Source organism: Mobula hypostoma, chromosome 11 (assembly GCF_963921235.1).
Source record: "Mobula hypostoma chromosome 11, sMobHyp1.1, whole genome shotgun sequence".
NCBI classification, from domain to species: Eukaryota; Metazoa; Chordata; class Chondrichthyes; order Myliobatiformes; family Myliobatidae; genus Mobula; species Mobula hypostoma.
In genome coordinates, this window is record NC_086107.1 from 95,967,676 (window position 1) to 95,995,578 (window position 27,903).

At 47.4% G+C, this 27,903-nt stretch overlaps 1 protein-coding gene across 4 annotated transcripts in view; it reads left to right on the top strand.

Annotated features, from left to right (window-relative positions):
* The window catches only part of LOC134354362 (circularly permutated Ras protein 1-like), a 76,097-nt gene extending 51,103 nt beyond the window's left edge, over positions 1-24,994 (top strand). For 3 of the 4 annotated variants that reach the window (XM_063063315.1, XM_063063313.1, XM_063063314.1), the window contains exons 11-20: positions 55-136; positions 3,774-3,901; positions 4,755-4,839; positions 5,142-5,248; positions 6,523-6,635; positions 8,533-8,644; positions 13,440-13,580; positions 14,600-14,693; positions 16,156-16,224; positions 23,929-24,994. In XM_063063315.1, the coding sequence (XP_062919385.1) occupies positions 55-136; positions 3,774-3,901; positions 4,755-4,839; positions 5,142-5,248; positions 6,523-6,635; positions 8,533-8,644; positions 13,440-13,580; positions 14,600-14,693; positions 16,156-16,224; positions 23,929-24,021 (1,024 nt within the window). In that variant the 3' untranslated portion in view covers positions 24,022-24,994. The remainder of the gene's footprint in view (positions 1-54; positions 137-3,773; positions 3,902-4,754; positions 4,840-5,141; positions 5,249-6,522; positions 6,636-8,532; positions 8,645-13,439; positions 13,581-14,599; positions 14,694-16,155; positions 16,225-23,928) is intronic. The other variant, XM_063063312.1, reaches the window with a different exon arrangement.
* The last annotated feature ends 2,909 nt before the right edge of the window (positions 24,995-27,903 follow it).

The following is a 27,903-nucleotide window of genomic DNA, read 5'->3' on the forward strand; positions in this document are numbered from 1 at the left end:
TTCTCTGCTGTACTTGTTGACGTCTTCATTTTAATTCTTTGCTTGTACCTGCAGATTGCAGGAATGTGGTTCCACTGCACTCGGCCCAGCTGCACTCGTATCCATAGCGATGGCCTCGCGGAAATCGGGTTCAAAGGTCAGTTGGGTTGCGATGGATTTTCGGTGGCGCCACCTTCCCCCAGTGTAACAGTCCTGCCGAGCTAAACGCCATAATGACCATCCCCTCTGTGGCTCAGCTAGTGTCACACTCCCTGAGATACTCCTAAATCCCTCCCTGGTGAAAGATTTGTGTCAGGACAGGAGCTTTCCTGCCAGGTGTATGTGGCCTTCGCCCTGGGGTTATCCTTGCTCTCCTGCATAAATATCATGTCATGATCTGGTCCTCGATGCACTGTTCTACCCCACCCTCTCCCCTCCCATTATCACCTCCGTTCGCTGACAGGAGTGTGGTCCTGACGTGCAACGCTGGGCTACGCAGAAGGGAAATTCCCAGCCACGCCCTTGTGAAGCTGGCAGAGCAGGAGCTTTAGCTGAGACAGTTAACCAGCACTGGGGCAGCCCACAGCCCTGGAAGCTTCCAACTTCATCTCCCTGCTTTTATATTCTGCACCTCTTCACTTGCTCTTACCATAGCCAGCCTTTGCAGCTGCTCCTCGTCAGATTCCCCTCGTCCTGCTTCCACCTCGGGTTTGATACCTCTTCCCCACGGTGTTTCCGCGTCTCCTGCCCCGTGCAGGAAGGCCACTTCCTGGGTGCCCTTCGGCGTTCGGGCAGGTCTCCATGTTCTCCTCTCCGGCCAACGCTTCTCAGGAACGGTCACCAACGCCCATATTGAAGCAGAAGGTTTGGTTGCAGCGAGGATGCAGCCTTCATGAACCAGAACTAGGTTTGGAAACACCAACTGGTGTTCGCCCGACCAAAGCTCACTCACCAGCCTACCCGCAAGGAGTCTGTGTTCCTTTGAAACACGCGGCATCATAGAAACCATAGAGAAACTACAGCACAGAAACAGGCCTTCTGGCCCTTCAGCCCTTCTTGGCTGTGCCGATCCATTTTCTGCCTAGTCCCACTGACCTGCACACGGACCATATCCCTCCATACACCTCCCATCCATGTATCTGTCCAATTTATTCTTAAATGTTAAAAGAGAACCCGCATTTACCACCTCGTCTGGCAGCTCATTCCATACTCCCACCACTCTCTGTGTGAAGAAGCCCCTGCTAATGTTCCCTTTAAACTTTTCCCCCTCACCCTTAACCCATGTCCTCTGGTTTTTTTCTCCCCTTGCCTCAGTGGAAAAAGCCTGCTTGCATTCACTCTATCTATACCCATCATAATTTTATATACTTCTGTCAAATCTCCCCTCATTCTTCTACGCTCCAGGGAATAAAGTCCTAACCTATTCAACCTTTCTCTGTAACTGAGTTTCTCAAGTCCTGGCAACATCCTTGTAAACCTTCTCTGCACTCTTTCAACCTTATTTATATCCTTCCTGTAATTTGGTGACCAAAACTGAACACAATACTCCAGATTCGGCCTCACCAATGCCTCATCATAACATTCCAGCTCTTATACTCAATACTTTGATTAATAAAGGCCAATGTACCAAAAGCTCTCTTTACGACCCTATCTACCTGTGACGCCACTTTTGGGGAATTTTGTATCTGTATTCCCAGATCCCTCTGTTCCACTGCACTCCTCAGTGCCTTACCATTAACCCTGTATGTTCTACCTTGGTTTGTCCTTCCAACGTGCAATACCTCACACTTGTCTGTATTAAACTCCATCTGCCATTTTTCAGCCCATTTTTCCAGCTGGTCCAAGTCCCTCTGCAGGCTCTGAAAACCTTCCTCACTGTCTACTACACCTCCAATCTTTGTATCATCAGCAAATTTGCTGATCCAATTTACCACATTATCATCCAGATCATTGATATAGATGACAAATAACAATGGACCCAGCACTGATCCCTGTGGCACACCACTAGTCACAGGCCTCCACTCGGAGAAGCAATTCTATTCTACCACTCTTTGGCTTCTTCCATTGAGCCAATGTCTAATCCAATTTACCACCTCTCCATGTATACCTAGCGACTGAATTTTCCTAACTAACCTCCCATGCGGGACCTTGTCAAAGGCTTTACTGAAGTCCATGTAGACTGCCTTCCCTTCATCCACTTTCCTGGTAACCTCCTCGAAAAACTCGAATAGATTGGTCAAACATGACCTACCACGCACAAAGCCATGTTGACTCTCCCTAATAAGTCCCTGTATATCCAAATGCTTGTAGATTCTGTCTCTTAGTACTCCCTCCAATAACTTACCTACTACCGACGTTAAACTTACCGGCCTATAATTTCCCGAATTACTTTTCGATCCTTTTTTTAAACAACGGAACAACATGAGCCACTCTCCAATCCTCTGGCACCTCACCTGTAGACAGCGACATTTTAAATATTTCTGCCAGGGCCCCTGCAATTTCAGCACTAGTCTCCTTCAAGGTCCGAGGGAACACCCTGTCAGGTCCCGGGAACTTATCCACTTTAATTTTCCTCAAGACAGCAAGCACCTCCTCCTTTTCAATGTGTACAGTTTCCATGATCTCACTACTTGTTTCCCTTAATTCCATAGACTTCATGCCAGTTTCCTTAGTAAATATAGATGCAAAAAACCTATTTAAGATCTCAAGCAACATACATCAAAGTTGCTGGTGAACGCAGCAGGCCAAGCAGCATCTATAGGAAGAGGTGCAGTCGACGTTTCAGGCCAAGACCCTGACGAAGGGTCTCGGCCTGAAACGTCGACTGCACCTCTTCCTATAGATGCTGCTTGGCCTGCTGCGTTCACCAGCAACTTTGATGTATGTTGCTTGAATTTCCAGCATCTGCAGAATTCCTGTTGTTTGTATTTAAGATCTCCCCCATTTCCTTTGGTTCCGCACATAGCCGACCATTCTGATCTTCAAGAGGACCAATTTTATCCCTTACAATCCTTTTGCTCTTAATATATCTGTAAAAGTTCTTTGGATTATCCTTCACTTTGACTGCCAAGGCTGTGTCTTCGGGATTGGCCGGATGGTGTGCGCGTCGCACTCTGGTGTTATTGCAATCTCCCAGTGAGTCAGGGTACGGGGGACTAGCCCCTTCCCAACAAGGCAGCCAGATATCACGACCTGGGCACAAATCGGTCACGATGGGACGGGGCAATATTGCAGTCAATGACCTGGCAAAAACAGCCTCCAGAAACCTTTTATTTCTGTCCTACACCTGGGGGCAATAGAACCAACTGAAAGCCTGCAAGCAATTAAGGTGAAGGGGGGTAATTTTAAAGGAGATGTGAGAGGCAATTTTTTTTTTTTTTTTTTACAGAGTGGTGGGTGCCTAGAATGCACTGCCTGGGGTGGTGGTAGAGGCCAGTACATTAGCGTGAGGAAACCTGAGGGATGTGGACATTGTGTGGGCAGAAGAGATTAATTTAGTTGGCCATTTGATTACCAATTTATTTGAGACACACACACACACACACACACACACACACACACACACGCCCCCGCCCCCGCCCCCGCAGGAACTCAGCAGAGTGTGTTGGTTGGAAATCCAGCATCTGCAGATTTTCTTTGTTACTAACTTATTTGGTTCGACACAACATAGTGGGCCAAAGGCCTGTTCCTGTGCCGTACTGTTCTGTGCTCTATTGGATTTTTGGGATCTGGTGGGTGTTAAGGAGGTTTTACTGTGAACGTTGAATGATGTGAGATGGTTTGTTTGGTTTGAGGTTATAATCTGTACAGACGGCCGAGCAAACACCATCCTGGGCAACCTGGAGGATATTAAGGAAGATCTGATTTATCAAAGCTCCAAACGGTTCTACAGTCACCTTGCTGAATACGCAGTGAAGCAGGGGTAAGTGCCCAGTGCAGAACTTCAGATTTTGTTTCCAATGTTATTTATTTTATTGAGATACAGTGTGGAGTAGGCCTTTCTGGCCCTTTCAGCCATGCTGCCCAACAATCCTCCTGATTTAATCCTGGCCTAATCATGAGACGGTTTACAATGACCAATTAATCTACCAACCGGTATGTGTTTGGATAGTTGGAGGAAACCAGAGCACCCGGAGGAAACCCACACGGTCGCAGGGAGAGCGTACAAACTCCTTACAGGCACCAGCGGGATTTGAACCCTGCACTGTAAGGCGCTGTGCTAACCACTATGCTACCATGCCTCCCCAAGGTGATCAGAGGGCGTGTCACCTAGGCAGGGCAATGGGTCAAGTGAAGGAGAGAAAGTTCCAAGGTAGCGGTTCTCCGCTGTCTAAGTCCATCCCAGCTGGAGCTGAATCCCCTCGTCTCACAATTGCTCAATGCTGGAGTTTGATGACCTTGGAGAGGATGATGACGGTGAAGACACAAAGATTCATAATGTTGAGATTGGGGAGATGGAGTCGGTCAGCAGGTCCCCACTGGCTTGTTATTGGAGCAGCTGAGCAGAGTGACATCAAAGTCAACCTGAGGTAACGTGCGGGCAAAGGTTGGGCACCTTCTGTGCAGAGCCAAGACCTGGGGTGTTGACCTTTGACCTGTGCTCCTTTTGTGGAAAGAATGAGCAGCTAGCTCTCCACTACCCCTACCTACCCCCCCCGCCACCGAGATCTCTAAATTCCTCACAACCACCCCCCCCACCCCCCAAAAGCAGGCCCTGTTTGAACACTAGAGCGAGGAAGCAATGTCTCACGATCCACCTGGACCTTTCTTTGCAGGGTGATCATCTCGGTGTTGACAATCAAGGGCACAGATTGCAGGTTACCCGAGCTGGGACAGCTGGCTGACAAAACAGGAGGAAAGGTGAGTCGGCCTGCGGGGTGGGCGGGGGGAGCTTCAAGGGTGGGAGACGGGGCTGAGCCTGTGAATTGGTGCTGGAGACTAGAACTGACAGAAACATGGCACAATCAGCTAAGTCGGGAGCAGCGTCTGTCCGGAGGCTGGATTTATGCCTAATTGCCCATGGCTTCAGGTTGATGGGGAAATGAGATGAGTGGAGAGTTGCCAAGGTGGAGTGGAGACAGTGGTTACCTAGTGGGTTGTTATCAGAGGAGAAAATGAGAAAGGATGTGTAAGGATTGACTTTCGCTGCTTCTTCACCTCAGGTGAACATCACCAATCCAGCCAGTTTATACAACGAATTTGAGCTCATTTTAGAAGACGATGTCATTGCCACGAATGTCACTATCACCTTCTTCGCTGACGCTGGCCTGTAAGTGTCTGTGATCTGTGGTTTATGATCCAGGTCCGCGCCACGGGGCAAGACGAGGGATTCCGCCTGAGCCAAGGTGGATCGGGACTGTTTCGGGTATAGCAGTGCCACCTGGCACTCTCAGCTGCTGGAAGAGTAAAGGGCACATTCAGGGGCTGGGGTGGGTGAGGTTACGTCAGCTGGTGAGTGATACCAGAAATAGTTTTGGTAGCGGGGAAAAAAACTGAAAAACAAAGAATGTAAGAAATGGAACCAGCTGATTCGAAAGACTCCTCCATCTCCACCGCAGCACTAACTTTCTGCGTTTACCCCATAGCCTATAATTCCCTTAATGTCAAAGGATTCATCGATCTCCCATGATGGACGTAGTCAGTATCTGAGTGCTTGGAGGTAGACAGGTTCAGAGATTCAGCCCTCGCTCAGTAAAGACATTTCTCCTGTTTGTTGTTGTAAATGGAGAACCCTTGTGCTGAGACTGGTCCCCCTCCCACTGTCCTAGACACTCCAGCAAGAGCAAGTAACAACTCTGACAGCCTCCTGTTGAGCCCCTCAGGAATGTTGTAGTTTTAATGAAGCGTGCCTGATTTCTCTAAACTGGACGGTAAGACCTGTCTGGGGTGTCCTTGTACAACAGTTTCAGCTTTGAGGCAGCTTCCAACGCTCCATTGTAGCATCAGGTCCAATCCGATTGTTCGCTTGCTGTGCCATTTTGTTTCTAACACTTTTAATTCTAATTAAGCCAATTCCATAGTCCTAGGAGTTTACAAGAGTGGGGGGCAACCTTACCCATACATATCTGACCCTCGGGTGCCTGACTGGGGAGATGTGGGAGTCACGAGCAAGGGGACATCGTTGGAAAAGAAGAAAATTGGGTCATCCAAAATTGGGCTGTGTGGAAATTTCTCTTCTCGGACAATGATGAATCTTTGGAATTCTCTCCAGTAAGGGCACTGGAGGCCAGACACTGGATATAGTTAAGATGGAGATAGATAAGTATTTGAAAGATTGAGGAATTGAGGTTTAAGGGTAGGAGAGGAGTTGAGGCCAGCAGAGATCATATATAAATAACTGAACACCCTTGAGGGGCTGAGTGGCCTACTCCTGTTCCTTGTGTGGAATGTTAACTTCCAATTTCCTTGGAGGAATTGAGGTTTAAGGGTAGGAGAGGAGTTGAGGCCAGCAGAGATCATATATAAATAACTGAACACCCTTGAGGGGCTGAGTGGCCTACTCCTGTTCCTTGTGTGGAATGTTAACTTCCAATTTCCTTGCAGGTATTTTAAGTATGAAGACAACATCAGCAACAAATACGTGAAAGAAATTGGGAATGTGGTCAAAGATATGGCCATCACCTTTGAGTTTGGAATCAAAGACATGGAGCGAGAGGGTAAGTGTGCCATTTAACAGGCGGAGCCCAGGCTTTAACAAGACTGTAACACTGGGGATGTCTCCAGTTCTCTGCTGTGGACTGGGACATCTTGACAAGTCCCTCGGGGTCGAGGGCGACTTCCTCACTCCAGTTCTGTGGTTTCCCAGGTGGACGATAGGGTAACATGGGACTGGACCTGATGATGTGGCTAGGTAACTGGTGTCCTCCCAACGCTTGGCCTCCGAGTTCTCAGTGCTGTCCGAATGCTTCACTTCCTTTCTAAGCAGATGTGGTCTAGGGATTCCCGTGAGTCAGTCATAACCTCTTGCCAGGACGGGAGAGTGTGGAAGAGGAGGTCTGTGACGATGCAGCCTGCCCGGAGGAGACAGTGGTGTGTAATTAGGCCGTCAATCATGGCGATGTCAGCCTGGGAGAGGACTCTGATGCCAGGTTGCTCACTGGCCAGTGGGCGTGGATTTCGGCTTGTGCCGACAACATCGTTGAGACCTCTCCTGTGCTCTGAAGGGTCTGTGTCTGAAGGAGAGAGGTGAATGGTGATCTCTGCTGGATTTGATGATCAAACACCCTTTCTCCCCAGGTGATCCAAGACCACATTGACATAGAGGTGATGGAGGACGCTAGTCTCCCCTCAGATTTTTGCTCACCCACTCCTGGGCATCTCTGTGGGCTTTAGAAATCAGATGCTGGTGTTGTATGATGGGGGCAGGTTGCTTCAGGAACTTTGTTTGGCAGATGTTTAACATCAGGCCCATGACCTCGTACACTTCAGTGAACATGAAGTGTGCACGTGCAAGCTTCGTGTTCACACCACAGCTTCATTACAAACCTTGGTGTGACATTCCTTATGGAGATGATGAGAGTTGAGCTGATTTCCATCTGCCCTGGAGATCCAATCCACTCCTTCACTGAAGTGCCGCAGACTGGGGAGGGGAGGCTAAGCAAAGTATTGGGTCCACGTGGCCTTGCCTGAAAACTGGCTCCGACGGGCACCTCTTGATGCGCCAAAACAAAGACAATATGTAGCGAAGGGAAATTTGAGAAGGATATTCCACAGTCTTGCCCTCAGTGAGGTGGGAAAAGGCCCTTGTGGTTGGTGCTGCTCTTCTTGTTTCTCCGAAAGTTATCCTGTGGTGAAATCACGTTCACTCTGCCTCAAGACGCGCTGCCACTGGGAAGTGAGCGTCTAATCCAGCTCCAGAGATGCTGTGCTCATAAAACAGTGGCTGCGCTCAAGTCAGCACTAAGGCATCCATTAGTCTTGCGAGACCATGGATCTGCGCCTGGAAAGTCTTCACTCTCCAGGGCGCAGGCCTGGACAAGGTTGTATGGAAGACCGGCAGTTGCCCATGCTGCAAGTCTCCCCTCTACACAAGACCGATGTTGTCCAAGGGAAGGGCATTAGGACCCAAACAGCTTGGCACCGGTGTCATCGCAGAGTAATGTGTGATTAAGTGCCTTGCTCAAGGACACGTTGCCTCGGCTGGGGCTCGAACTCACGACCTTCAGGTCGCTAGTCCAATGTCTTAACCACCTGGCCACGTGCCCACACCAGCGAAGGGAAATTACAGCACTAAGTGTTGTTGAAAGGCACCAGTGGTTCATTAGAAATTCAGGTACTAAAGGGATTTGAGGAGAAGGCGATGTGAAAGCTGCCTCTGGGGTGTAGGCTCGGGTCGTCTTACAAACAGAGCCTGGAGAATATTCACCAGACCTGAATGTGAACAATTCTGCAAAGTGAACCAGCTGACAGGTGTATGTAACACAGTTCCTTCAGCAGATGGTTTATTGCTCCAGCTTCCAACCGCAGCCCAGTCTCGAATCAAAACTGGAGACCGAGGAGGGTGTTCATTTTAATGTGTTAGAATTTGTTTTAATGTCCCTTCCTGTTCCCCAGAACTTCTGAAGAAAACTGCACTCCCCTTCCAACTTCAGCTGGGCTTTGCACTCCCAGACGGACGCCATGTCTACAGGATCGTTACTCAGGAAAAGCCTATGACCAGCCACAGGTAACTGGAACCGAGTGCTGATGGCAGCCACTGTATACAAGCAGGGTGCTCCTGTAGCATGTAGAAGGAGCAGGAGCCCGCATCCTGCCCCTGTCACACTGCTCTTTGCTTAGTCCAAAGACTCTCTGTCACCTTGAGCTCCCAGCTCCCTTACCAATGGTCCTCGTGATCCAATCCCTTCTCCAGTTACCATGCACTAAGGGGCTCAGACTGTACAGCCTCACAACTCTTGAGGTTGGGGTTGGGGGGGCGGGGGTGGTAATGACCTTCTTCGCACAATTCAACATCCCTCACATTTAATGTCTCTCTTCTCCCTATCACGTTGTTTCCTAATTTATCGCCACCATCGTGGTGCAAAGACTGAAGTGAAGAAAGACCCCCATGTGTATTGGGGGTTAGAGTCATAGAACACTACAGCACAGAAACAGGCCCTTCAGCCCATCTACTCCATGCCAAAGTATTAAGCCACCTAGTCCCATCGACCTGCGCCATGGTCCTCTGTACTCATCCCATCCGCGTACCTATCCTCGCTTTGTATTTCTGGAAAACCCAGCGTTTTTGGTGATTGTCTTGCTCACGACTGCCTCTAATACCCAATAAGCCCATCCCTCTGCCTTTACAAAGACCAAGTCCAATCCATCTATTAGCCCACACTGCCATAGAATATTTGATCCAAATCCAGTCCAGTACCTACATTAAATGTCACCGGGCCTTGGCCAGAGGAGCCAGCCATTAAGTGACCTGAAGATGGAGTACTCCAGAGAGTTGTCTCCCTTGTAATGGCTGTATTGACCACCCTGCAGATTTCCATCAAACTCAGTGGAAACACCTAAGGGTCTGTCTTAATCCTCTCCATAACAGAGAGTGGTGAAGTTTCACAGGAGTAAAGACATCACAGTTGCGACAATTTGAATCAAGTTGAGTTTATTGTCGTTTAACTATATACATGAATATAACCTATATCAGGTATATAGAAACGATTTGTTTCTCTGAACCAGGGTGTAAAACACAGTAGTACACATAACACACAACAACTTATGAAGGTACGGATAAAATCTACAGATGACTGACACATAAATAAGAAAGCATAATGTATCAATAACGTAAATATTGCCATGCACGGAACAGATTAACCAGTGACACTTTAAATGCGATAAGGCAGGAAGTTCAGAAGTCTAACGGCCTGGGAGAAGAAACTGTTTCCCATCCTGACTGTTCTTATTTTTATGTCTAATGGCAGAAAGTCAAAGAGGATGGATGGGTGGGATCCTTAATGATACTAAGGGCCGTTAAATGTCCCGATGGATAGTAGCAGGGGGGCCTCTATAATCCTCTCAGCTGTTCTCAAAATCCTTTGTAGGGACTTTTGGTCTGATGCTTAACTGCTCCCGTACCAGATAGAGATACAACTTGTCAGGATGCTGTCAGTGATGCTCCTGTAAAACACTGTTAAGATGGGGGTTGGGAGCCTCGCTTGCCTCATTCTGCTTAGGAAATGGAGGTGCTGCTGTGCTTTCTTGTTCAGGGAGGTCATATTAAGGGACCAGGGGAGGTCATCTGTGATGTGAATTCCCAGGAACTTAACTCTCTCTAGTGTTGGCGCGTGGCCAAGCGGTTAAAGCGTTCATCTAGTGATCTGAAGGTGGCTAGTTCAAGCCTTGGCCGAGGCAACGTGTTGTGTCCTTGAGCAAGGCACTTAACCACACATTGCTCTGCGACGACACTGGTGCCAAGCCCAATGGGTCCTAATGCCCTTCCCTTGGACAACATCGGTGGCGTGGAGAGGGGAGACTTGCAGCATGGGCAACTGCTGGTCTTCCATACAACCTTGCCCAGGCCTGCACCCTGGAAACCTTCCAAGGCACAAATCCATGGTCTCATGAGACTAATGGATGCCTATAAACCTCTCTGCAGAGGAGCCATGCATCCGCAGAGGGGGATGGTTCGTCTGCACCTTCCTGAAGTCCACAATGATTTCCTTGGTCTTCTCCACATTCAGGGTTGGGTTGTTCTGAGACCAATCCACCAGTTGCTCCACTTGCTCTCTATACTCTGTCTTGATGCCTCAGAGATGTAACCAAAGGGATCTCTGTACAATGACCATTTCAGGCCACAGCTGTGTTTCTTGGTGCGCCGTATTCCCTTGGTAAACGTTGGCAGCTTCTAATAGGCGCGGTAACTGATTGAGGGATGCTGAGGAGCAGCTGAAGCTGAGTTTCTGCTGCAGTTCCTGTCTAGCTCTCTGTCTGCTGCCTCCTCGGTCCAGCCTTTTGGGCTGCGACAGTGACCGTGAAGGGAGGTGGTTTACAGAGAAAAAGTAAGTGGTCAGAATATCCAAGGTGGAGGTGAGTAGCTGCTTTATATCAGCCAGGTCTAATGTGCCCCCACCTCTGGCAGCAAAGTCAACATCGTGATAGATTTTAAACAGGATTGTTTCTAAGTTAGCATGGTTGACATTGGCAGCAACAATAAAGAAACCGTCAGCATGTGTGCCGTCGTAGACCTCAAGTAGCGCTTCCCCAACTTTAGCACAGAGGGGCTGTATACAGTCACAATGATGGTGAACCCCTTCGGTAAACAGAAAGGCCAGCACCTCACCATTAAAATCTCCACCAGAGATGAACAGTGTGCCATCACTATGAAGCATTCACACTTTGCTGCTAGAGCTTGGGGCACATTAGACCTGGTTGATACCAATATCTGTGGTACTTTCAAAGCAGCTTCTCACCCCCACCTTGGATACTCTGACCACTTACCTGTTATGCCAGTTCTTATTAACTTACATAAACAGTCCTACCCCACGGATCTTACCAGAGATTGCGGAAGTTCTGTTGGCCTGAAAAGAGATGAAACCTTCTCTGGCCTCGTGCGGTATCCTGGAGCCATGTTTCCATTAGGAAGGGCACGCAGCAGTCTCATCTCATGCTGATTCAGTTGGAGACGCAGATACTCAGTTTACTCTCTAGCAATCTGACATTTGAAAGCAGAATCGATGGGTCAACTGGACTGTAGGGTTTCGCCTTTTGTCTTGCACAAATGCCAGCATGTTTACCGTGCTTCCGTTTCTGACACCTCTACCCCTGGTGGCACCATATGCAAAAACCCATTATGCACAAAGGAGCAAATTAGGCCATTCTGCCCATTGAGTCTGCTCTGCCATTCCATCACAGCTGATTTATTATCCCTCTCAACCCCATTCCCCTGCTTTCTCCCCTGTAACTTTTGACATTCTGACTAATCAGGAATCTATCAACCTCTGCCTTAAGTACATCCAATAACTTGGCCTGCACAGTCGTCTATGGCAATGAATTCCACAGATTCACCACCCTCTGGCTGTAGAAATTCCTCCTCATCTCTGTCCAAAATGGATGTCCATTTCTAATCTGAGGCTGTGCCCTCTGATCCTAGACTCCCGGACTGTATGAAACATCCTCTCCACATCCACTCTACATTGGCTTTTCAATATGTGATGGGTTTCAATGAGATTTCACCCCCCCCCCCCATTCTTCTAAACTGCAGAGAGTACAGGCCCAGAGCCATCAAAAACTCCTCAGACTTAACCTTTCATTCGTGGAATCATTCTTGTGAACGTCCTCTCCAATGTCATCACATCTTTTCTTAGAATAGGGGCCCAAAACTCCAAGTGCGGTCTGACCAATGCCTTATAAAGCCTCAGCATTACATCCTAAATAGCATCTTCACTATCCAGGAACTCGCTAGTGATGTAGACTTGCAGTATGTGGTGTTCTTAATATCCGGCAGTGTCTTGTGATCCTAAGAAAGAAGGAAGGGGTGAACATTTACTGCTTTAGTTGGAGCTGCAGTGGCTGCTGTGACTGGACGTGTCACCATCTTGGAGGGAACTGCAAGTGGTTTATCAACCTTTACAACATCACACCTCGACCACAGTGACAGGAAGCCCGGCCTGTCCAATCTACCCTTGTATATAAAAACCTCCATTCCTGACAACATCCTGGTGAATCTCTTCTGCATTCCCTCTAGCGCTGATACACCCTCCCTGTAGTGTGGTGACCAAGACTGAACACGATACTCATTTCAGGGAACTGTTGAGTTTACACTGGAAGATCTGTGTGTACAGATGCTGATTAAAGTCCCTGCCACTTGGTTTGAGACACCTCAGAGTGTCACCTCACACTTACTCCACCCTGCAATGTCCCACCAACTTTCCATTGATCTATGTCCCTCTACTGTTAGATCTTGTTTCTCCTTGACCATGACTCCACCAATTATCATGCTTTCGGGAAATGTACTAAACTGAACCCCTACATTTATATAGTGAGTTTACAGGTAAAATCTACAGATGAATCACACATAAGTAAACAAACTAAGCTGAATTAATTAAATATTGTAAGATACAGAACAGATTAACCAGTGGCACTTTGAATATAATGCGGCAGGGAGTTCAGAAGCCTAATGGCCTGGGGGAGGAATCTTTCCCATCCTGATCGTTCTTGTTTTATGAATCACAGTCTCCTGCCTGAAGATAGAAAGTCAAAGAGGGTGCTGGGCGGATGGTGGAATCCTTAATAATACTAAGGGCCCTGCATACGCAATGCTCCTGATAAATGTCCCCGATGGATGGTAGGGAGGGGAGACTCCTATGATCCTCTTAGCCGTTCCCTCAGCCCTTTGTAAGGATTTCTGGTCCGACGCCCGGCTGCTCCCGTACCAGGTGGCGATCAATCCCTATGTACAGTCAATCACATCCTTCCAGTAGAATCCAAACCAGGAAGCAAACTACTGACCCTAGAACATCTTTTTTAAATCTTTCTAGTGCCGTTGTTAAGGAGAGCATAAACCTCAGCGTTCTCCAGATTCACGCTGCACAGACCAGTGCCCGCCTGGCCATGGATGGCAGGATGCAGGATGCGCAGGAGACCGCCTTCACCCAGAAGGAACTGATGGAAGACGTTCTGTGAGTACCATCCGCGGCCGTACGGCCCACTAACATCTGGCCAATGCATGGCGTCCGGGACTGCCCCACTGACGTCTAGCTGGCATACTGTGCCAGTGACTGCTTCAACCAACACCTGGCTAATGTATCATATGTGGGACTGCCCCTGTTAACATCTGGCTACGCTACTGTGCCCTGGACAGCTGTTAACATCTGGCTACTCTACTGTGCCCCCCTGTTAACATCTGGCTACTCTACTCTGCCCCGGACAGCCCCTGTTAACATCTGGCTACTCTACTCTGCCCCGGACAGCTGTTAACATCTGGCTACTCTACTGTGTCCCGGACAGCACCTGTTAACATCTGGCTACTCTACTGTGCCCCGGACAGCTGTTAACATCTGGCTACTCTGTGTCCCTGACAGCCCCTGTTAACATCTGCTACTCCACTCTGCCCCGGACAGCTGTTTACATCTGGCTACTCTACTGTGTCCCAGACAGCCCCTGTTAACATCTGCTACTCCACTCTGCCCCGGACAGCTGTTTACATCTGGCTACTCTACTGTGTCCCAGACAGCCCTGTTAACATCTGGCTACTCTACTGTGCCCCAGACAGCCCCCACAAACATCTGGTTGATGTTCTGTATGTGGGGCAGCCCCTGCCAACACCTGGCTGCCGCACTGTACCTGGGACAGCCGCCACTACCATCTGGCTGCTGAGGGATACCTGGTAGCCTTCATGTGCCTCTTGTATGCGGGAGAGCCTGTAGTAATATGAGTCAGCTGTGCCCTGAGAACGTCACTCAGCTGTTACACAGAGGACCTCTGGGTGAGCTGGCTGAAGAGGGGGCGTGGGTGTGGTGTTCTGGGCTGACTAGAGAGTAGGAGAGGCTGCTTGTTTTGTTCCTGTCTGTGACTTGCCTGGTGGGCAGAGAGTGTAGTGTGCACCGACTCACAGCTATCACACAGAACAAACATTCCCCAAGTAATCCTGGGGACAGCGTCAGCTCAACAGCAGTCACAACGCCTCTACCTTCTGCAGGTCCCGAAGGAACGACGTGGAGCAGGAGGCGATCTATGAAAGTTGGGTGCAGTCCATGAGCCCTATTTACAGTGGTCTCAACCACCTCCAGCAGGTAATCAGACCCAGCATGCTGTTCTTTTCTTTCTCTCAGCAGGCGAAAGCCAGGCCCCATCTCAACAGTCCCACTGAACACTCCAGCCTGAGAAGGTATCGAAGGCAGGGATTGGTCAGGGTCTGTTGCTGGTAGATCTCATCAGCGTGATCAAAGTGAGTGTTTCAAAGAAGGAACAAAATCAACCAACCAGTGAAAACGGGCTTCCAGTGAGGCTGTTGGTAATGTCCTGCCTGGGAGGTTGGATCCACAGTTGCCATGGTAACCGAGGTCAAGGATGATAGTGGAGGGTTCCCTTTGCGATCACCTGTGTTCCTCGGGGATCGGTTTTGGGACTGTTATTGTTAATGCTTTGGATGTGAAAGTAACTTAGCAAATGTTAAGGAAATGAATGGTGGTGTTGGCACTGAGGATAATGTTGAGTCACAACACTTGTGATTGGCTGGTAAAGTGGGCGAAGATTCAGTGGTTGGAATTTAATCCTGATTAGTGTGAGGTGATACATTTTTGGGAGGTGTATTAAGAGAGTATTAAAACCACAAATGCTAAGACCTGTACAAATCTACTGGTCCCTTGTAATGGCAACACAGGTGGTGCAGAAGTCTTACTGGATGTTGTCCTTCATTCACTAGAATGCAGAATATGATATCAGGGAGGTCGTGGTACAAAACGCTGGTTAAGACGTGACGGGAGCTCTGTGTGTAGTTCTGGTTACCACATTATGGAAAGGATGTAACTGCCCTGGAGGGGGTGCAGAGGAGATTACCCAGAGTGTTGCCTGGGCTGGAGTGTTTCAGTTACGAGGAGAGTAACCGGATGCATAGCAGTGAGAGGTTGAAAATGTCCTTGAATACTCCTGCTAGTTAGTTGGCACAGGTTTTCAGAGCCTTACCATTGGGACCTTCTGCCTTGCGAGGGTTCACTCTCTTTAAAGGCAGCCTAACATCAGCCTCTGAGACGGAGATCACAGGGTCATCAGGTGCAGCAGGGATCTTCACAGCTGTAGTTGTGTTCTCCCTTGCAAAGCGGACATAAAAGGTGTTGAGTTCATCTGGTAGCGAAGCATCGCTGCCATTCATGCTATTGGGTTTCATGATCAGACTCCCCTGATGCCTGGAGTCCTCCTACACAAGCAGTTTCTAAAATCAGACCCAACCTGTGTGTGTGAAGAACAAGGAAGCTTGCCTGATTGCCTTGTGTAAACGGTCAAACAGTAAGCTCTTTGTTCCTGTCTGAGTACATTGTCGAAGCTCTTTGCTCAACAGGTAAGGTTTGAACTCCAGACATTGTCTACAGAAATACAGCAATGACGTGGACCAGCAGTGCTCAGTCACACCAGTGCCCCTCTGGATCCAGTCAACATCCACAGCTGTCTGCCTCCTCTCCAGCTGTTTTGAGGCCCATACAGTTGTGAAGTGCAGGAAGCAAGTGTGGCTATAAACAAATCTTCCTCCTCTTCCAGGATAACGCGGCAACACATCCCGTGTATGAAGCAGTGCGCACCAAGGGAGACAGAGACTCAGTCGTTAAGGTAAGGAGACGGTCGAGCAGCCAACGCATGGGTTTCTGTGAACAGCCCGAGCCAGCAGGATTAGCCTGTTGGTTTGCTCGTGGCCGGGAACGTTGCCGTTATTTCCCAGGCTGTTCAGAATTGTGAGAATGAGGTGCAGGCTCTGCTCCCGCACCCACCCCCGCCCCTGAGTCTGCCTTCCAATTCACAGGATCTTGCCTCAACGTTATTGTCCTGTCCTGCCCTGACACCCCTTTACTCCAATGCCCATCAGTGATGAATTCAATCAACAACTCAGCCACACAGCCTTCCAAAGATTTACCACCCTGAATGAGGATGTTTCTCCTCCTTTCAATCGGACATGCCCTTTCCCTTCTGTTCCTCTTTCTAGATCTATAGCCTGAAAAATAACTTTTGTCTCCTCTCTGTCAAGCTCTCTGTGTATTGTTTTGACATCTTAATGGGGTCACCCTTCAGTGCTCTAAATTGCAGATGAGAAGGGGCCAAGCCAGTCCACTCCACCATGACATGTGCACCAACCCACTCAATCCCCTTAACGCAAGTACGTCCTTCTTTGGTGAGATGTCCAAAACACTTCCAGGTGTGGTCTCACCAGTGTGCTGTACAACTGCTAATTATCCTTGTTTCTGCACTCACATCCTTTTACAATGAGCACAGTTTGCTTTCTACCCGTGTACTGCCCCCGTTAGTTACCTTTCAGTGATTTGCGAGGGAGGACACTCCTTTATACATCAATATCCCCAAGTCTCTCACCATTTGAAACGCTCAGCTGTTCCGTGTTTCTATCAATGGCTCACCCCTGCCATTACGTACTCCATCTGCAATCTTGTTGCTTGCTCATTCAGCTGACTTTATCCTCTTAGTGCCTCTTTCCTGCTCGTCACTACCAAACATCCCACTCAGTTACCCGCCATCAGCAAACTTGGAAATGTTACACTTGATTCCTTCAGCCGTCTGGTCTGAGGCCTCTGTCGGTCAGGGTTGACGGTGAATATTGCATCCCAGCTCTCTAGGTACACGAGCCAGGGCAGTACGATATGGAGGACAAGCTGTTACCTATGCGGCAAGTTCCCCCTCACCACGTATCTGACGAACCCAAAGGAACGGCAGAGACCGTTACAGTTTGGTATCAGTAGCCTCGCAGGAGTTGCCAGTCAGCTTTGAACTCAGTGTAGGGACTCCAGCTCTGGATTTTTCCCTCGCTGTTTACTCCCAAGCCTTCCCCATGAGTGGGTATAGCCACAAGGCAGCAGAGGTTTGAGATCAGACATTTCCTTCTCCTCGATGAGCTGCCATGGCTGACGAGCTCCATCTGCCCTAAACGACTGGTTTTAAGGTGCCAGTAACCTGCCTTTGCCCTTTCTGTCAGAAGAAACAGTTCATCTGGGCTTAGTAGCTAAGCCACACGTGAAGGCAGGATCTGGACTTGGTTGTCAGAGGCTATTTGAGCCGCACGCCATTGGGAACATTTAATTGGGAATGGGAGCTTGTCCCCATTACCACCCCCTTCAGTTGTATTGTTATTGTAAATTGTGAATGATTTGGGTCCAAGCACCAGCCCTGCAGTATCCCACTTCACAGTCAGCTCTCATCCCACACCTAAAGGTCCCCTCCAGCCCACGTGCTCTTTGTTACGAGCCTCCTATGGGGGACATTACTGAAAACCTGAGTCCTTTGGTTTCTCCTCATCAACCCCACCAGGCCAGTCAAACTCATTCACTTCCATGCTGACTCCGCTGAATCAGGTGTATCAAATCAAATTCAAGTTTAATTATCATTCAACCAAACCTGAACGCAGGTGAATGAAACAGCGTTTCTCTGGGGCCAAGTGCGAAACATACACAGCACATCTAAAACAGCAAAAAAAAAAGTTGTGAAATTTGTAATACAGTAATAGTTTAAAAAACTATATTATAATAAATATAAATAAAAATTAAATAAGTTGTGCTAAAAGAGAAAGAACATATTGAGGTAATGTACATGGGTTCATTGTCCATTCAGAAATCTGGTGGCGGAGGGGAAGGAGCTGTTGCTGAAACGTTCAGTGAGTGTCTTCAAGCTCCTGTACCACCACCTTGATGGCAGCAATGAGAAGAGGGCACGTCCTGGGGGCCTTTAATGATGGATGCCACCTTTTTAAGTCATTGCCCTTTGAAGATGTCCTGGATGCTGGGGAGACTGATGCCCATGATGGAGCTGGCTGAGTTTACAGCTTTCTGCAGCATTTCCGGTCCTGTGCTGTGGTGTCTCCACACCACACGGTGATGCAGCCAGTTGGAATGCTCTCCGTGGTACATCTGTAGAAATTTCCAAGCGTCTTTGGAGACATACTAAATCTCCTCAAACTCCTAAAGAAATGTAGCAGCTGTTGTACTTTCTATTCTTTCTTTTTCTTCTTCATTTGCTTCTGTCACAAGATATTCTTTATTCTAGATTGCAACAGTTCCCCACTACAAGGCTCCAGTGGGTTCCTGTTTCCTCTCCCTCTTTTAGTCAGTATGGGGCTGGGGGAGGGTTACACCTGCTGCTGTCTGGCTGGGAACTTTTCCAGAGTCTGGAGAACTCTGGAAGGTACTAACCACTAACTTCGTTGTTACCTCTTTCGAACCTCTGGGGCTGATTGGTGAGTTTGCAGGTGCAGAAAAACTGGTGGATAGTGAGGAAGATTGTCAGAAGTTTTAGCAGGACGTAAACAGTTTTGAAACTTGGGAGGAAATCTGGTAGATCAAATTTACACCAGGCACGGTGAAATGTTGCACTTTGGGAGGTCAAATGAAAGATTAAAGGAAACAGTAAATGGCAGAACCCTTGGGAACATTGATGTACTCGAGGTGCAAGCCTATAGTTCCCTGAAACTGGTTGTAAAGTAGTTTAGGGTTGTAAAGAAGGTGTGTGGCATGCTTCCTCCTTTGATTAGGGCATTGACTAGCCGCATAGTAGTTAGCACTGTGCTATGACAGCGCCAGAGACGCAGGTTCAATTCCTGAGGAGTTTATACGTTCTCCCTGTGACCACGTGGATTTCCTCCGGGTGCTCTGGTTTCCTCCCACAGTCCAAAGGCCATAGAGGTTATAGATTAATTGGTCACATGGGTGTAATTGGGTGGCATGGGCTCATTGGACCAGAAGAACCTGCTACCTTACTGTATCTCTTCATATCAATATATAAAAGTTGCAAAGTCGTGTTGCAGCTGTGTGAAACTTTGGTTAGGCTGCACTGGGAGTACTGAGTCCAGTTCTGGCTGCCCCATTACAGGTGAGATGTGGAGGCTTTGGCAAAAGTGCGGAAGAGGTTCACCAGGATGCTGCCTGGATTAGAGGGTATAACCTATCAGGAGAGGCTGGACAAACTTGGGTTGTTTTCTCTGGAGAGGTCGACACCTGTCAGAAGTTTACAAAATTATGAGCAGTGTAGATAAAGTACGCAGTCAGAAACTTTCTCCCCTCCCCCAAGAATGGAAAAGTCAAACACTAGAGTGCTTAGGTTTTAGGTGTGAGGGGGAAGCTTTTAAGCAGATTTGTCAGGCAAGTTTTTACACAGAGTGGTAACTGCCTGGAATACACTGCCAGAGGACCTGATGGAAGCAGATGCTATTTCAAGAAGCAGCTAGACAGGCACACAAGCGGCAGAGAATGGAGGGATATGAATCGCGTGCAGGCAGATGGGCCAGAGTCTGGTGACACTGATAAGATGGGCTGAAGGGCCTGTTTTTGTGCTGTACCGTTCTACGTTCTACTGATGTGTATCGGAACGCTTTGTGTTACCGCACTCTGCTTCTGCCGCACTCCTCTGCCCTGCTGTAGGAGGTCAGTCACCTCTGTACACCAATATTACACCTGCCCACTTTTCTGCTCAAGTACAAATATTTACATCTTGACCAATGAGGGATAAACTCTCTGCTTCTCGTAAGTGAGAGCATTCCGGTGGGCTGTGGTTCATTTGTTAATCATCGTCTCCAACACTGCACCTGAATGAAAGGGAACAGGTCCGACTTGTTTCATCGGGCAGGGACATCTGATCCCCTCCGTGTTTCATACCAACTACGTCAGCATCCCACATGCCTTAAGAATGTCAACTTTGTTGTCCCCAGCAATTTGGCCAAGTAGCACAAACAGTTCTTTGTTCCCAGGGCAATCGGGCACTGTCCAGAGCAGGGGGTTCCCAACCTTTTTTATAATCATAGTCATACTTTACTGATCCCGGGGGAAATTGGTTATGCCATGGACTCTTGATTTTGAGGAATCCATGCACGTCCCCGACTTGCGCCTTTTAACTCATTTGAGGGATCTAGGCTTCACAGACTGAGCCAGCATTAATTGCCCATCCCTAGTTAGAACATAGAACAGAAATCTACAGCACATTTCAGGCCCTTCGGCCCACAATGTTGTTCTGACCATGTAACGTACTCTGGAAACTGCCTAGAATTTCCCTGCTGCACAGCCCTCCATTTTTCTAAGCTCCATGTACCTATCTAAGAGTCTCTTAAAAGCCTATTGTATCCGCCTCTACCACCTTCTCTGACAGTGCATTCCACGCACCCACCACTTACTGTGTGAAAAAACTTACCCCTGACATCCCCTCTGCACCTACTTCTAAGCACCTTAAAACTATGCCCCCTTGTGTTAGCCATTTCAACCCTGGGAAAAAGCCTCTGGCTATCCACACAATCAATGCCTCCCATCATCTTATTAAGTTCTCCTTGAGAAGACGGTGGGTGCTGCTTTCTCAAAATCGCTGAAGTCTATGAGGTGTGGATACACCTACAGTGCAGTTAGGGAGGCAGATCCAGGATTTTGACACAGTGACGGTGAAGATATGGCAATATATTACCAAATCAGAATGCCGTGCTGTTTGGAGGGCGTCCTGCAGACAGTACAAACTGCTGCTGCCGTGCGTCAGTGGTGGAGTGAGTGACTGGTTGTGGATGGGGTGCAGTCCGACTGGGCTGCTATGTCCTTTCTGGGGTTGGGTGTCTTGAGTGTTGTTGATGCTGCACTTGTCAAGTGAAGAGTGTGCCATCACACTCCTGATACAACCCTGTAGATGGTGGACAGGTTTTGAGGAGTTAGGAGGTCAGTTACTTGCCACAAGTTTCCCCAGCCTCTGACTTGCTTTCGTAGCCACGTTGTGAGGCTCCTCCAGGGTCAGGTTTTGGTCAATGGTAGCCCCAGAATCGTGCTATAAGACTTAGGAGCAGAATGAGGCCATTCAGCCCATCGTTCTCCTGCCTTATCCTCATAAACCTTTGACACCCTGACTAAACAAGAGTCTGTCATCCTCTGCTTTAAATGCACCCAATGTCTTGGCCTCCACAGCTATATGTGGCGATAAGTTCCACACATTCATCAGCCTCTGGCTAAAAAAAATTGCTTCTCATCTCTGTTCTAAAGGGACGTGCTTCTATTCTGAGGCTGTGCCCTCTGATCATAGATTCCCCCATTAATAGAAACACCTTCTCCCTGTCCACCCTACCTAGGTCTTTCAACATTTAATAGGTTTCAATGAGATCCCCACCCTCCCCCTCATCACAGCAAATACAGGCCTAGAGCCATCAAATGCTCCTCATGGGATCATTCTTGTGAGTGTCCCCAGGGCCTCCTCTAACGCTAGCACATCTTTTAGATAAGAGACCCAAAACTGCTCACAGTACTCCAAGTGCAATCTGCTTTAAATGTAAGCCTCAGCATTACATTTATTTTGTTTATATTCTAGTCCTTTTGAAACGAATGCTAACATTGCATTTACCTTCCTTACTATCGACTCAACCTGCAAGTTAACTTTAAGGGAATCCTGCACTCAAACTCACAAATCCCTGTGCACGTTTGATTTCTACAGCTTTATTTTTTCTACCGAAGTGCATCACCTTACACTTCTGTGTGGTACATTCCATCTGCCACATCTGTCCAAGTCCTTCTGCAGACCTCTGCCTATCTGTGTATGGTCCACAGACCTGGCCACAGAGCTATCAACTCCAACATGCAGATTATTGGCGTATAATGTGAAAAGAGGTGTTCCCAACACAGACCCCCGTGGACCACCACTGGTCACCAGCAGCCAACCAGAAAAGGCTCCCTTTACTCTCACTCTTTGCCCCCTGCCAGTCAGCCAATCTTCTGTCTCTGCTAGTATCTTTCCTGTAATACCCTGGGCTCTTATCTTCTTTTGCAGCCTCACGTGCAGCACCTTGTCAAGGGCCTTCAGGAAATCCAAGTAAATGACGTCCACTCCCTCCCTCTCCTTTGACTATCCTGCCTGTTATTTCCTCAAAGAATTCCAACAGATTTAACAGGCAAAATTTTCCCATCAGGAAACTAGGCTCACCTTAGCCTATTTTGTCATCTCCCTCCAAGTATCTGGAAACCTTATCCTTGATAATGGGTCTCAAGTCAGGCTAACTGGCCTATAGTTTCCTGTCTTTCGCCTGTCTTCCTTCTTAAAGAGTGGAGTGGTGTAGTATATAGATTCCAGAATGTTCTAGAGTCCTCTAGAACATTCTGGAATCTATATACTAATTCTTACACAATCTCTTCAGCCACCTCTTTCAGAACCCTGGTCGAGGTGACTTGTCTACCTTCAAACCTCTCAGTTTCATAGCACTTTCTCTTTGGTCATAGCGACTCCACTCACTTCTGCCCAATGACACCCTTGAATTTCTGGTGTACTGCTGGTGGTTTCCACAGTGAAGACTGGCACAAAATACTTATTGAGTCTGTCCACCATTTCTTTGTTTCCCCCATTGCCACCTCTCCGGCGGTCCAATAGTGTCTCCCTTTTACCCTCTATATATCTGAAAAAAACTTTTAGTATCCTACTTTATATTATTGGCTAGCTTGCCCTCCTATTTCATTTTTTTCTCCTTATTGCATTTTTAGTTGCCTGATATGTTTTTTAAAAGCCTCCCAATCCCCTACCTTCCCACTAATTTTTGCTATATTGTATACCCTCTCTTGCTTTTATGCGCCTTTGACTTCCTTTGTCAGCTACAGTTGCCTCATCCTCTCTTTTGAATACTCTTCTTCATTGATATAAACCTATCCTACCTTCTGAATTGCTCCCAGAAACTCCAGTCATTGGTGCTCTGCCATCAACCCTACTAGTGTCTCCTTGCAGTCAACTCCAGCTAGCTCCTCTCTCATGCCTCTGTAATTCCCTTTACTCCACTGTAATACTGATACATTTGACTTTATCTTCTCCCATCTCAAACTGCTTCTCCTTCTTAAATTGCAATGTGAGTTCTATCATATTATGATCACATAAGAGTTCTTTTATATTAAGTTTTTTATTCAGATATGGTTCATTACACAACACCAATCCAGAATTGCATTTTCCCTAATGGTCTCAAACACAAGCTGCTCTAAAAAGCTGTCTTGTGGGAATTCTACGATTTCTCTCTTTTTGGGATCCAGCACCAACCTAATTTTCCCAATCTTCCTGCATATTGAAATCCCCCATGACTATTGTAACATTGCTCTTTTTAGATATGTGTCAGATGCTTATTCATTTCCATAGAAACTGCCTGACCTGCTGAGCTCCTCCAGCATTTTGTGTGTGTTGCTCTGAATTTCCAGTATCTGCTGAACCTCTTGTGTTTATGATGGCCTGTTCTTGTTGAAAAAGGTTAACTGTAGATGATATAGAATCCTACAAATTCCCCTCCTTGCGTTTATCCACCTACTGACTGCATGCACATCTCTCTGTTTCCAGTCTCTTACCGATGATGTTGCCAATGTGGTTTATCGGCTGAAGAATGCAAAAAAGAAAATGTTCAAGAAACCAAAGTTCCTGGTACCCCTCTGACACTTGCGGATAGTTTGCCAGGACTGAACACTGCAGCAGTCTGAGAAAACCAGTCAAGCCTTTCCCTCCCACAGTCAGGGAGAGGCAGTATATTCTAGCTGCGTCTGATTCCAAAATTATTCTACGTTATACCAGTGAGCGTCTGGTACCAAACGGGCTAAAACAGCGTCCATAAAATCCAGACAAGTTTCCAGTTTCCCATCATCTCCCCTGTGCTGGAAACTACGGGATAAAGAACAACAACTGTCAGACTCGACATGACCTGGCTGAACTGAGGCAGGAAGTCATGGACTTGAGAGTCATCTCAGGACTTGATCTCACAATGTTTGCGGAGCTGGGAGAATTTGTTCTGCTGTACTGTTGAACATTAAATGGGATTATGTAGGTGGATAGGGTGGGGTGTGGACCGCGTGGGGCTAAGGGCCTGTTTCTTTTCTCTATGACTGTGTCTCCTTGATGTGGGTTTGGCTGTTGAGCTGTAGGTTAAAGATTCCTTGTCAATATTCTTCAGTGTCAGGACTTTCCTCCGTATCACCAGCATCAATAGTTCATTCACCTTGCTGCCTTGAGACAGTCGTTCAACTGATTGTACCGGTACTGATTAATTGTCCCTGAGTTTCAGGGGACTGGGGGACAGTGGATGCTACTTAACTACAAGTCTATCCAGTGGAGAGTCTGGATTATATACAACAATAAAGCGATGTCCAGCTGCCAGTACTCACTATTTGAGTGGTGGGTCCTTCCTCCTTATCAAGGGGGAGATGCTTCACAGACTACAAAAATATTTCAAACACAGATACAATTCTTACAAATATAAAAAGAACATATGAACAATTTGAATACAAATGAATTGTCCAACACAGAAACTGAAGGTTGAATGAATTCTAGTTCTTCTGTCTTTCTGTTGTTCTCCTTGTCATTCCCAACAATCCCCAATGCTTTCTAATATTTATACTGTTTTGGCATTATTTGCATATGATGTTTCTCAGATACTTTTGCTGGGATGAAGTAATTCACACAGATGGTCCAAAAGCTTCTAGGGACAGAGCTCTTGATGCTCAGATTAATACTATGAGGGACAATCTCTGAGTACACAAATATCCCAACAATTGATTGGTTATACCTGTGACCATTTTTGATGTGGTAACCAATGACATCAAGCTGGTCTGCAAGTTTCCTTGAACTAAATAACAACCAGTGTCATCTGGTTCGATGCAGGCCAGTTAACATAACCCCATTGTCTTATGTCAATTAAAATTGGCCATAGGCCAACAAGACCTCACTGTTTACCTGGGCAGGGAATATTGGTTAGAAGTTTAACTTTGTCACAGACAACTCTGACCCTTTGGAAAGGTCATGGGCCTGTGCTAGAAAGCTGAGATCAGCAATAAGCTTGTCGGACCCTGAAAAGTGAATTTCCATCACAGTGTTTTATATGTACTAACGACAATGCAGGAAATGTAAAGGTGAGTTGAGTTGTGAGTGAGGAGGGCAGTCTTTGATCATAGCAGGAGATTGATCAGCTGGTAAACTGGCAGAGTGTGGAATTCAATCCTGAAAGGTGTGAAGTGATGTATTTTAGAGGATCAGATAAGGGTAGGGCATATATCACATTTGGTAGGGGTTGAGCAAGTATTGAGGAGCAAAAGGGCCTTAGTGTACAAGTTCATAGGTCCCTGAGTTAGCACAGGTAGATCAAGTGGTGCACATGATTAATGCCCTTGCCACCTAGGGCGTTGAACATGAGAGCAAAGAGTTTCTGATACAACTTCATGTAACACTAGTTTCCTCAGCTGGATTAGCTGGTGTCGTTCGGGTTGCCACACTCGAGGAAGGATGAGATTGAACTGGAGGGTGTGCAGGGGTTTGATTGTGAGGGGAGGCTGGTTGGACTATCTTGAATTCTCAGAGTTGGGGGAGGCTGAAGAAAACCTGATGTGTGCAAAATTATGACAAGCACAGACTAAGAGAAGTTTTTCCCCTTGGCAGAGGGTTCCGAGAGCAGAAGGAATAGTTGTAAGGAGAGGAGTTTTTTATTTCATTTAAGGGATGTGGGCATCACCAGCTAAGCCGGCACTTATTGCCCATCCCTAGTTGCCCTTGACAAGGTGGTGATGAGCTGCCTTCTGGAATCGCTGCAGTCCCTGAGGTGTAGGTACACCCACAGTGCTGTTAGGGAGGGAATTTCATGATGTTGACCCAGCGACTATGAAGGAACAGTGATGTGTTTCCAAGTCAGGATGGTGAGTGACTTGGAGGGGGACCTCCAAGTGGTGGCCCTCCCAGGTATTGGCTGTTCTTGTCCTTCTAGATGGTGGTGATCGTGGGTCTGGAAGGTGCTGCCCTAGGAACTTTGGTGTGTTATTGCAGTGCATCTTGTAGACAGTACACACTGCTGCAACTGTTCATCAACGGTGGAGGGATTGGATGCTTGTGGAAGGGGTAAGAGAATTAGTGAGGAGCTGCTAGTTGTGATCTAGAAGGCATTGCCTGAGGAGGTAGTGAAGGCAAGTACTCTCAGAACATCAGACATCTTCACGAGCATTTAAGTGGTGACAGTGGCAAGCAATGGAGTGAGTGCTGGTAAACAGGGTTAAATAGTGATGGGCACTTGAAGGTCAGCATGGACACCGGGCTGAGGGGGCTGGTTCAGTGGTGTACGACTCTCTGTCTCTATTCGAGGAGTAACACATTGTCACAAAGGTAGGGATAATGAGGGATTGCATTAATGAATGCACCTTTGGAAGAAATACCTTTCCACTCGAAAGGTGCCGGTAGGGTACCACAGCCACTTTGCAAAGAACAGAACAATCAAAGCAAAAAGTGCCAGAGATACAGATCAGGCAGTGCCAGTGGGGATCAGACAGGTTATCCCTGGCAAACCATTGATTAATATCACTGGCTTACTCTAGTAACCACAGATACCGTTATTTTCTTCCACCCGTGGTGTTTGTATACCAGACTGTAACAGTTCCTGCTTTGCAAAGAAGTCTTCTCTTCAAAAATGTGTTGGGGTTGTAAAAAAAAATGTTTTGCAAAATCAGGGCTTTCCACTGAGTTTTCCATTCATAAAAATGCAAAGAACTATTCTTTGATATTTGGCCAACCATGTTGATTTCCTGCAACACTCACAACACGCTGGAGGAACTCAGCAGGTCGGGCAGCATCCGTGGAAACGATGAGTCGATGTTTCGGGCCGGAACCCTTTAGCAGGACAGATTGATTTCCTTTTTCCTAGGTGAAGAGCATCCTGGATAAATTTGTTAAATCTTTACACACCAAGTTTGCTTCATGGTTCGTTGTTACAAAGAAAGAATCTGTTGTCAAGCACTGTCACTACAGTAACAGAATTAATCTGACAAATCTGACAAATGGGTGTCTCTAAAGCGCGGGTTGCCAACCTAGGGTCCATGGACCCCTCACTTCATAGTTGGGGTCCATGGCATTAAAAAGGCTGGGAACCCCCTGTAAAGCTCTCAACGATCAATGCGCTGTTGCGCTAAAACTGAGCTATGTCGGCTTAATCCCATTAATCCAGCATCGAAATGCAAAGTTAACTCCCAGTAACATGTTGCCCACTAAATATTATCAAATTTTGTGTCTCAAAATCCACTGGGAGACGAAGCTGAAATACTTGCAAAAGAACCTTTTCTCACAGAGACTCAAATCAGATTCTCCCAAAGGTGTGATTCACTCGTCTGCTTTCTTCTTTCTGTTTGAGGGTTTAAACCGCTCATAAAGAAATGTTCAAAAGAGTAAAGGTTAGTGTTCCTTCCCTCCAAAACAACTGTTGTGTGAATGGATGACGTGTCACGTAGTTGGTATTATCAAAGGTGAGTCATGGGGCCAGTCAGTTGTTGGGAGGGTTTTTTTTTACATATT